The following is an 11826-nucleotide window of genomic DNA, read 5'->3' on the forward strand; positions in this document are numbered from 1 at the left end:
ACTGAACCATGTGTAGACAAATTACAGCTTTTTAGGGCACGCCCTTGCATGTGGAAGTAGACATTACTGGATCCTCACTTTTTCACAAAATTTATATCCATGATTTCTTTCACGGTTTGTGCCCTAAGTAAAGAAGGAGCAGAGTATTGGCAGGTATGTACCGGGGACCTACACCTGTGAGGTCTGGAATTCTCTTCCTAGAGTACATCTTGGTTTCTTTTTGTGTCCTGTGTCATGACCTACAGGTTGAAAACTGCTAGCAGGGTCGTCTAAGACCATCAGAAAACACAGATATTAACATTATGATTAATAACAGAAGCAAAATTACAGATAGGAGGTAGCAATGAAAATTATTTTATGGTTGGGAGTCACCACAGAATGAGGAACTGTATTAAGAGTTGTAGCATTAGATAGGTTGAAAACCACTACTGTAGATCCTTCTAGAGATTGAGAAGGAGTTACAGTCTCTGGTTTATTACGTGGCACAGGCATGACATCTATCAACAAATTCTGATAGAGACAGTTCAAATTAAGGACCAATTCATTGTGAAGACCAAGGCCAACATCCGAAGCTAGGTGGCACTAACTTAGCTTAATAATGAATTGGCAATGTATTAAGAGGATGATGCACTATAATGAATGTCATGGCCCAGCTCTGTGAGCACTAAAAAGGTCCACAAGCCGAAACCAGTTTGGCTCAGTGGATAGAGCGTCAGTCTGAGGACTGAAGGGTCCTGGGTTCAATTCCGGTCAAGGGCATGTACCTTGGTTGCAGGCACATCCCCAAAAAGGGGTGTGCAAGAGGCAGCTGATCGATGATTCTCTCTCATCGATGTTTCTAATTCTCTATCCCTCTCTCTTCCTCTCTATAAAAAATCAATAAAATGTATTTTTTAAAAAGTCCACAAATCAACCTCAATCACGGTGTGAGAAGATTGAAACTAAAATATGAAGAGATAGCCTCATAAATGCAGAGTTGAGTTTTGGTAACATTTAATGTCAAAAATCTGGAAGACGTGTTTATCAATATCGATTCATGACATAGATTCTTAACCAATTATAAAGAAAACATATCTTCCTCTCTCTGATAAATGATACTGAAGAACAACCAGCTAATCACACTAAGTGACAGCAGAAAGCTTTTCTTGTGAGGTCAGGGACAAGGAAAGGGGCCTCACAGTAACCAGTTTTGTCAGCCGGAAAGCAGGAAGTAAAATTTTAAAAAAAGTGTGAAAAACATGTGATATTCAGATATTATGATTTATACAAAAGGTAAATTATTGGACTTGCTGGGGGTGGGGAGAAATAGGGTGTCCAAAATCCCCATGAACAGACACACCATAGATGAGCAAACAGTAAAGACAGAAAACATAGCCAAGGTGCACCACTCTGAATCACCCTGTTGCAGAAAACTAAAGAAAAACCAACTGATGTTATAAAGAAGACCAGGGACACTGTTTAATACACCAGCAGACTCGGGGAACAGCCTTCCAAATCTGAGTGCAGAAACATGCACGGGGCTTCTTTTTATCTCTCCCTGTAGTCTTTGTCCTGCAAATATGGATTATGCTTCTGGTCCTCTTTGTGGGCCTTGCAAAAAGGCCCCCAGGTGTTGGGCATCTCCAGGCCATATCTGATGGTCTGGCCTGGCACCAGCATTAATAACCCTCCCTCTGGGGCAGTGCACTGTTCACAATAGCAGGTTCTTCAAGAATCCTATATGGAAAGAAGGTAGTGACTTAATTATAGATTATCGTAAATGTACACTGAGCTTGCTAGCATGGATTCAGATCACTAGCCCTCAAATATCAAGGTTACATTGGAATTAGCCCTTTTATTTTTATTTTAATGATTTTTTTTTTTTACAGAGAGGAAAGGAAAGAGAGAGAAACATCGAAGAGAGAGAAACACCCATCAGCAGCCTCTTGCACAACTCCTATTGGGGATGTGCCCACAACCCAGGTACATGCCCTTGACCAGAGTAGAACTGGAAACCTTGCAGTCCACAGGCTGATGCTCTATCCACTGAGCCAAACCTGATAGGACAGAATTAGCCCTTTTCAGCCTTATCAATACAAACCATGGAAGAGACAGGCTCAGGAGGCACAGCTCAGTCCCCTAGGAGGCCAACAGATGACACATGGAAGGCAGGTGGGAGGTGGAGCCCAGGACCTGTCCCTGGCTCGGTGGGAATGCTCCCTGCACATCGTGAAAGACTTGGTAACCTGGGAGGGTGTGTGCATCCCTCCTGGCCTGAAGTCCCTCTGCTAGAGGGTGTGTGCTCCGGAGAAGTCCATCTAGTGTCCCCAGCAGGGACCGCCCCCTGGGCAGTGGTCAATGTGCAGATGAATGAGCTACTTGTGCTGAGAAGGTGCTGGGGCTTCTGCAGGCCACACAGAGCCTTGAGGATTTCCCTGTCCTGCTGCCTCCTGCTTAGTCCTTGCTTCCAGAGTGGTGTCCTTCTGATTTAGAAGATGTCTTTGACCCCGTGTGTGCCTCTCTGTTCGCAGAGCCCAAGGAGGTGTTTGCCAAGGAGCAGTCTGCACACAGCGAGGTGAAGGCCATGGCTGGGGCCAGTGCCACGCTGAGCTGCGAGGTGGCCCAGGCCCAGACAGAGGTGACGTGGTACAAGGATGGCAAGAAGCTGAGTGGGAGCTCAAAAGTGCGTGTGGAGGCCACGGGCTGCACCCGGCGGCTGGTGCTGCAGCAGGCGGCCAAGGGGGACAGCGGGGAGTACAGCTGCGAGGCCGGGGGCCAGAAGGTCACCTTCCATCTGGATGTCCCAGGTCAGTACTTTGGTGGCACTAACTTAGCTTTGTGTGTAGGTAATGACTACAGCCAGACACACCCTGGTGCTCTTTCCACTGGACCTCACCTCTTTAGCCTTCTATCCTCCATCTCCACTATCATCTCAGTGGTGTGGCCAGACCGGGCTGGGTGGTCAAAATGTGAGCATAAGGGAGACATGTTCTAGAACCAGTAGAGTACTGCTCAGGATTTGCTCAGTCATTGTTCCCAGCACCTGCCAGAGCCTTTTGAGTGCTCTTCACCAGCCGGGACTAAGGCTCTACGTTTCACATGGAGTTTGAGGTAGAACAGACATTTCTTACCTGTGTCATGTGAATTTCCTACTCCTCACATCCAGGTAGCTCCCAAATGCCCGCACCCAGCAACATGGGCAAAGACACGTGTATATGGGAAGTTCCTGCCACCCAGTCTTACTTGCATCCATCTCAAGACTGAACAGTGTTTTCACAAATAGTAGTTTTTTTAGGGCACTCTCTTGTGTGTGGATGTAGAAGTTACTGGATCCTTACTTGTCACAAAATCTAGAAACATGTTTTCTTGCATTTTCTGTGCTAAAAAGGTAAAGAAGGGGGATAGGATTAGCAGGTGTGTGTTGGGGACCTGCACCTGTGAGGTCTGGAATTCATTTCCTAAAGTGCATCTTAGTTTCTTTTCGTGTCTTATGTCAGAGTCCCCTGGAATTCTGATGTATAGATTTAGACATGGAGGGGAATAAGGAGTTTATCCCACACTGCACACCTTGTTGAAGACAAGTAACTCTAGTGATAGCCCTTGACAGTATTTATGCCGTAGTATTTTTTAACAACTCATGTGTATTTTTCCTCTCTGATTTGTTCACAGAGATGTCTGTGCACTAACTGTTTTTTCATTTTGTTAGGAGAGTTTTAATCACAAATCGACTTCTCGGTGCTCTACATAACAGTTATATCTATATACAATAACTTGTGGCTGTGTATAGATAAAAAAAAATCCACTGTAAAATTTTAATTGTTAATTTAGGAGAATATGACAAATCATTTTATAGGTGTAAACATGAAAATGTTTAAGAAATTGACCAAATTATTAGAACACTCTATGAAATGTGGCAAAAGATTTTTAAAAAATATATATTTTATTGATTTTTTACAGAGAGGAAGGGAGAGAGATAGAGAGCTAGAAACATCGATGAGAGAGAAACATCGACCAGTTGCCTCTTGCACTCCTCCCACTGCGGATGTGCCCACAACCAAGGTACGTGCTCTTGACCGGAATTGAACCCGGGACCTTTCAGTCCACAGACCGAAGCTCTACCACTGAGCCAAACACGTTTCGGCCAAATGTGGCAAAAGATTTTGACAGCTAAAACAGTCCTACAAGTGTTGCAATAAATGGAACCACAATAAATAGAAGTTCTTATTGGCTCCACTGTAAAATTATATGAACTATTCTGTAAGGACATTATTGCATGTTCATGGAGATGCTTCTTAAGCTAGAGAAGGACATACAGTCTCTGGCTTACTACGTGGCACCCTCATGACATCTTTGAGGGAGAGTTCAAATTATGGGCCAATCCATTATAGGAAACCAAGGCCAAAACATGAAGCTAGGTGTAATCAAAATGAATGGGCAATGTATTAAAAGGACTATGCAGTATAAAGAAAGTCACAGCCTCGCTGTGTGAGCACCACAAAGGTCAGCAAATCAACATCACTCATGACATGAGTAGACTGAAACTAAAATATGAAGTGATCATCTCACCAGTGCAGAGTTGAGTTTTGATAACGATGTCAGAAATCTAGAAGAAATGTTCATCAATATCTATTCATGCAATAAATTCTTAACCAATCTATATATATAAAAGCCTAATATGGGAAATGTTCTCTTGGGAATGTGACTGAGAGACTAGTTGTTCAATCACTCACTGTGACATATGCTGACCACTAGTGGGTGGCCTAGAACAAAGGAAGACTCAAGCCTGCAGCCAGAAAGCCCTGAGAGGCCTAAATCGCTGGCAAGGGCTAGTGACCATACCCATGCACAAATTTTGTGCACTGGGACTCTAGTTATAAATAAAATGGTTCAACCTTCTACTGATAAATTATACTGAAGGAAAGCCAGCTACTGACAATAAGTGACACTTGGAAGCCTTGCTTCTGAGAGCAAGAAGAGGCAATGGAGTTCAAGTCACCAAATTTGTCAGTGGGAAATACAGTACAATGTCTAAAAGTGTGAAAAAAATTGAAGTGAAATTCAGATAATATGATTGATGCAACAAATACATTAGACTTGGTGGGAGTGGGGAGAAGTATTACAGTGCTCCCAATCCAAATAACAGACACACCACAGAGGAGCAAAGAGTACAGCCTGTAAACATAGCCAAGGCCCACCACTTTGTGAGTCATCCACACCATGGAAGAGATAGGCTCAGGAGGCACAGCTCAGTCTCCCAGGAGGCCAGCAGGTGACACACGGAAGGCAGGTGGGAGGTGGAGCCCAGGACCTGTCCCTGGCTGGGTGGGAATGCACCCTGCACATCCAGGAAGGACTTGGTCACCTGGGAGGGTGTGTACACCCCACATGACCTGAAGTCCCTCTGCTAGAGGGTGTGTGCTCCGGAGAAGTCCTTCCCAGTGTCCACAGCAGGGACCACACCCGGGGTAATGGTCAATGTGCAGATGAATGAGCTACTTGCGCTGAGAAGGTGCTGGGGCTTTTTCAGGCCACACAGAGCCTTGAGGATTTTCCCATCCTGCTAACTCCCTGCTTAGTCCTTGTGTCCCAAGTCCTGTCCTCCTGATTTAGAAGATATCTTTGACCCTGTGTGTGCCTCTCTGTTTGCAGAGCCCAAGGTGGTGTTTGCCAAGGAGCAGTCTGCACACAGCGAGGTGAAGGCCATGGCTGGGGCCAGTGCCACGCTGAGCTGCGAGGTGGCCCAGGCCCAGACAGAGGTGACGTGGTACAAGGATGGCAAGAAGCTGAGTGGGAGCTCAAAAGTGCGTGTGGAGGCCACGGGCTGCACCCGGCGGCTGGTGCTGCAGCAGGCGGCCAAGGGGGACAGCGGGGAGTACAGCTGCGAGGCCGGGGGCCAGAAGGTCACCTTCCATCTGGATATCCCAGGTCAGTTCTTTGGTGGCACTAACTGAGCTTTGTGTGTAGGTAATGACTACAGCCGGCACACCCTGTCTCTCTTTCCACTGGATCTCACCTCTTTAGCCTTCTATCCTCCATCTCCCATATCATCCCAGTGGTGGGGCCAGACCAGGCTGGGAGGGCAGAGTGTGAGCGAAGGGAAAAGTGATCCTGTACACGCGGAGTGGTGCTCAGGTTTTGCTCAGTCATGGTTCCCAGCACCTGCCAGAGCCTTCTGGGTGCTCCTCACCAGCCTCGACTCATTCTCTACCTTTCACATGGAGTGTGAGGTAGACCAGACATCTCTTACCATGTGTCGTGTGAGTTTCCTACTCCCCACGTTTTGGTAGTTCCCAGATTCCCGCACCCAGCAACATGGGCAAAGACACGTTTGAATTTCATTACAACAGAATATGGGGAAGTTCCTGCCACCCAGTCTTACTTGCATCAATTTCAAGACTGAACACTGTGTTAGCCAATTGTAGCTTTTTAGGGCACTCCCTTGTGTTTGAATATAGAAGTTACTAGATCCTCACTTGTCTCAAAATCTAGATCTATGATTCTTTTCCAAGAATTGTGCAAAAACTAAACAGAGACCAGAGGATTATCAGGTGTGTGCCGTGGACCTGCACCCTTGAGGTCTGCAATATCTTCCTAAAGTACATCTTGGTTTCCTTTTGTGTCCTGTGTCAGAATCCCCTGGGAGTCTGATGTATAGATTTAGACATGGAGGGGAATAAGGAGCTTCTCCCACACTTCACGGCTTGTTGAGGATAAGCTACTATAGCGATAGCCCTTGACTATTGAGTCAGTATTTATGTCATAGTATTTCCTAATGACTCATGTATATTTATCCCTGTCTTCTTTGTTCACAGAGATGTCTGTGAAACTAACTGTGTTTTCATTTTGTTAGGAGAGTTTAAATCTCAAATTGACTTCCAGGTGCCTCTACATAATGGTGTAGTTTTATATCGGTGTAAAATAACTTGTGAGCGTGTATAAATAAAAAAAATCACTATACATTTTTAATTGTTACTTTAGGAGAATATGACAAATGATTTTGTAGGAGTAAATACAAAAAGGTTTGAGAAATTTAGCAAATTATTAGAAAACTATATTAATGTGCATAAGATTTTGACAGTTCAAATAGTTCTGCAATCCTTTTCAATAAAATGAACCACAAAAAACAAAAACAAAAAAACGTTTATTTGGTCAAGATGACACCCCAGTGGCTCCAATGGAAAATTATATTAACCATTCTCTAAAGAAATTATTGCATGTTCATGGAGATATTTCTAGAACTATAGAAGGACTTAGAGTCCCTGGCACAATATGTGGCATCAGCATGACATCTATCACCAACATTTGATAAGGAGAGTTCAAATTAAGTGCCAATCTATTGTGGAAACCAATGCCAACATCTGAAGCTAGGTACTATCAAAATGGATTGGCATTATATTGAGAATGATGCAGTATATAAAAGTCTCAGCCCAGCTGTGTGAGCACTGCAAAGGTCAGAAATCAACATCACTCATGACAATATCAGATTGAAACTAAAATATGAAGTGATCGTCTAATCAGTGCAGAGTTAAGTTTTGATAACATTTAATGTCAGACATCTAGAAGAATTGTTTATTAATATTTATTCGTGCCATAGATTCTTGTCCTATTATAAAGAAAACAGTTCATCCTTGTTCTGATAAATGATACTGAAGGAAAACCACGTAATGACACTATGTGACACTTGCAAACTTTGCTTGTCACTTAAAAGCTTTGATTTACAGAGCAGGAACAGGAAGGGGGCTCACAGTCACCACTTTTGTTAGCAGGAAATAAAGTAAAACGTATAAAAGTGTGAAAAACTGAAGTCAAATTGAGATAATAATGATTTACTCAAAAGATACATCATTAGACTTGGTGGGAGTGGGGAGAAGTATTATGGTGCCCCAAACACCCATGAACAGACACACCACAGAAGAGCAAACAGTAAAGACTAAAAACATAGCCAAGGTGCACCACTTTGTGAGTCATCCACACCATGGAAGAGACAGGCTCAGGAGGCACAACTCAGTTCCCTAGGAGGCCAGCAGGTGACACATGGAAGGCAGGTGGGAGGTGGAGCCCAGGACCTGTCCCTGGCTCGGTGGGAATGCTCCCTGCACATCCAGGAAAGACTTGGTCACCTGGGGAGGGTGTGTGCACCCCTCATGGCCTGAAGTCCTTCTGCTAGAGGGTGTGTGCTCTAGAGAAGTCCATCACGGTGTCCCCAGCAGGGATCACCCCCATGGGCAGTGGTTACTGTGCAGATGAATGAGCTACTTGTGCTGAGAAGGTGCTGGGGCTTCTGCAAGCCATACTGAGCCTTGAGGATTTCCCTGCCCTGCCATCTCCCTCCTTAGTCCTTCTGACCCAGTGCTGCCCTCCTCATTTAGAAAATATCTTTGACCCTGTGTGTGCCTCCCTGTCCACAGAGCCCAAGGTGGTGTTTGCCAAGGAGCAGTCTGCACACAGCGAGGTGAAGACCATGGCTGGGGCCAGTGCCACGCTGAGCTGCGAGGTGGCCCAGGCCCAGACAGAGGTGACGTGGTACAAGGATGGCAAGAAGCTGAGTGGGAGCTCAAAAGTGCGTGTGGAGGCCACGGGCTGCACCCGGCGGCTGGTGCTGCAGCAGGCGGCCAAGGGGGACAGCGGGGAGTACAGCTGCGAGGCCGGGGGCCAGAAGGTCACCTTCCATCTGGATGTCCCAGGTCAGTTCTTTGGTGGCACTAACTGAGCTTTGTGTGTAGGTAATGACTACAGCCGGGTACACCCTGGTGATCTTTCCACTGGATCTCACCTCTTTAGCCTTCTATCCTCCATCTCCCATATCATCCCAGTGGTGGGGCCAGACCAAGCTGGGTGGGCAGAGTGTGAACAGAAGGGGGCGGTGATCCTATACACGTGGAGTGGTGCTCAGGTTTTGCTCAGTCATGGTTCCCAGCACCTGCCAGAGCCTTCTGGGTGCTCCTCACCAGCTGGGACTCGGGCTCTACCTGTCACATGGAGTTTGAGGTAGACCAGACATTTCTTACCTGTGTCATGTGAATTTCCTAGTCCCCATGTCCTGCTAGCTCCCAGATGCCTGCACCCATCAACATGGGCAGAGACAGGTTTGGCTTTCCTTACAACATTTTATGGGGAAGTTCCTGCCATCCAGTCTTACTTGCATCAATTTCAAGACTGAACCGTGTGTTAGCCAATTGTAGTTTTTTAGGGCGCTCCTTTGTGTGTGGATGTAGAAGTTGCTGGATCCTCACTTGTTGCAAAATCTAGATCCACGATTTCTTGCAAGGTCTTTGCAAAAAGTAAAGAAGGAGCAGAGGATTGGCTGGGGTGTGCCGTGGACCTGCACATGTGAGGTCTGGCATTCTCTTCTTAAAGTACATCTTGGTTTCCTTTTGTGTCCTGTCAGAATCCCCTGGGATTCTAATGTATAGATTTAGACATAGAGGGGAATAAAGAGCTTCTCCCACACTGCACGCCTTGTTGAAGGCAAGTAACTATAGTGATAGTTGAGTCAGTATTTATGTCATAATGTTTCCTAACGACTCATGTGTATTTGTCCCTGTCTGCTTTGTTCACGGAGGTGTCTGTGAACTGTGTTTTCATTTTGTTAGGAGAGTTTTAACCTCAAATCGACTTTCAGGTGCCTCTACATAATAGTGTAGTGTTATATCCGTGTAAAATAACTTGTGGGTATTATACATACAGAAAAAATTCACTATACATTTTTAATTGTTACTTTAAGAGAATATGACAAATGATTTTGTAGGAGTAAATATGAAAGGTTTGAGAAATGACCAAATTATTAGAAAATTATATGAAAGTGGCATAAGATTTTGACAGCTCAAATAGTTCTACAATCCTTTTTAATAAATGGAACCACAATAAAAAATAGTTCTTACAGGTGAAGATGACACCCAGTGGCTCCAATGGAAAATTATATGAACCACCAAAACCGGTTTGGCTCAGTGGATAGAGCGTAGGTCTTCGGACTGAGAGGGTCCCAGGTTCGATTCCGGTCAAGGGCATGTACATTGGTTGCAGGCACATCCCCAGTGGGGAGTGTGCAGGAGGCAACTGGTTGATGTTCTCTTTCATTGATGTTTCTAGCTCTCTATCCCTCTCCTTTCCTCTCTTAAAAAAAAAATCAATAAAAATATATTTTAAAATATTATTTTTTTTAAAAAGAAAATTATTTGAACCATTCTGTAAAGAAATTATTGCATGAGATCTTTCTAGAGCTAGAGAAGGACATAGAGTCCCTGGCTTAATATGTGGCACCAGCATGACCTCTATCATCAACATCTGATTGATAGGGAGAGTTCAAATAATGGGTCAATCCTTTTTGGAGACCAAGGCCAAAATCTGAAACTAAGTAGTGTCAAAATGAATGGGCAATGTATTAAAGGACAATGCATTATAAAAATTCACAGCCCAGCTGTGTGAGCACTATGAACGAAAGTCAGCAAATTAACCTCTCTCATGACATGAGCAGATTGAAACTAAAATATGAAGTGATCGCCTCATCAGTGCAGAGCTGAGTTTTGATAACATTTAATGTCACAAATCTAGAAGAAATGTTTATCAATATCTATTCATGTCATAGATTCTTAATCAATTATAAAGAAAACAGTTCATACTTCTGATAAATGATACTAAACAAAAACAAGCTAATTACACTATGTGACACTTGCAAACTTTGCTTATTAGAGCAGAAACAGGCAAGAGGCTCACAGGCACCACTTTTGTCAGCAGGAAATAAAATAGATCTTTATATTTTATTTTATTTTATTTATTAATAAATATTTATTGCTCAGATTATTACAATTGTTTCTCCTGTTCCCCCCCCCCATAGCTCTCTTCAAACCCGGTTCCTGCCTCGACCCCACCCATACCTCCCTTTCCCCTCTCCCATTGTCCTCATCCATAGGTGTATGATTTAATCCAGTCTCTTCCTGTACCCCAACATCCCTTTTCCCCTGATAATTATCAGTCAACTCCCTTTCTTTGCCCCTGATTCTATTATATTCACCAGTTTATTCTATTCCTCAGATTTTTAATTCACTTGATATTTAGATTCCACTTGTTGATATAATGTATTTGTTGATCATAATTTTTTTAATCTTTTTTCTTCTTCTTCCTCTTCTAAAGAATACCTTTCAGCATTTCATATAATACTGGTTTGGTGGTGATGAACTCCTTTAGCTTTTCTTATCTGTGAAGCTCTTGATCTGCCCTTCAATTCTGAATGATAACTTTGCCAGATACAGTAATCTTGGTTGTAGGTCTCACTATTCATCACTTTGAATATTTCTTATCACTCCCTTGCATAGTTCTGATAGTCGTATGGGTGCTCCCTTATAGGTAACCAAACTGCTTTTCTCTTGCTGCTTGTTAGATCTCTCTTTGTCTTTTGCCCTTGGCATTTTAGTTATGATGTATCATGTCTGATCTTCTTTGGATTCCTTTTGTTTGGGGTTCTGTGTGCTTCCTGTACTTGTAAGTCTATTTCTTTCACCAGGTGGGGAAGTTTTCTGACATTATTTCTCAATTAGATTTTCAGTATCTTGCACTCTCTCTTCTTCTGACACTCCCCTAATTCTGATTTTGGTACACTTGAAGTTGTCCCAGAGGCTCCTTACACTATCTTCAACTTTTTGGATTCTCTTTCTTCTTGCGTTTCCAGAGGAGTGTCCTTTGGCTCTTTGTATTCCAAATTTTTGACTTTATTCTTGTGTTTCTCCAGTCTGCTGTTGGATCTCTGTATATTTTTATTTCAGTAAGTTTATGTTTAATTTATAGTTGGGTCTCATTAAATTTATCAGCCTTTTCTAAGAAATTCTGAAAACCTTCTAGCCTGGTTTTGAA

General features: G+C 43.7%; 1 protein-coding gene across 1 annotated transcript in view; it reads left to right on the forward strand.

The window, feature by feature from the left end:
• OBSCN (obscurin, cytoskeletal calmodulin and titin-interacting RhoGEF) overlaps positions 1 to 11826 on the forward strand; it is a 169425-nt gene that overhangs the window by 62886 nt on the left and 94713 nt on the right. The window contains 3 exon segments of the mRNA XM_036450609.2: positions 2511 to 2786; positions 5629 to 5904; positions 8388 to 8663. Of these exon segments, the coding sequence (XP_036306502.1) occupies positions 2511 to 2786; positions 5629 to 5904; positions 8388 to 8663 (828 nt within the window).

This window comes from Pipistrellus kuhlii, unplaced genomic scaffold (assembly GCF_014108245.1).
Source record: "Pipistrellus kuhlii isolate mPipKuh1 unplaced genomic scaffold, mPipKuh1.p scaffold_m20_p_21, whole genome shotgun sequence".
Classification (NCBI taxonomy): domain Eukaryota; kingdom Metazoa; phylum Chordata; class Mammalia; order Chiroptera; family Vespertilionidae; genus Pipistrellus; species Pipistrellus kuhlii.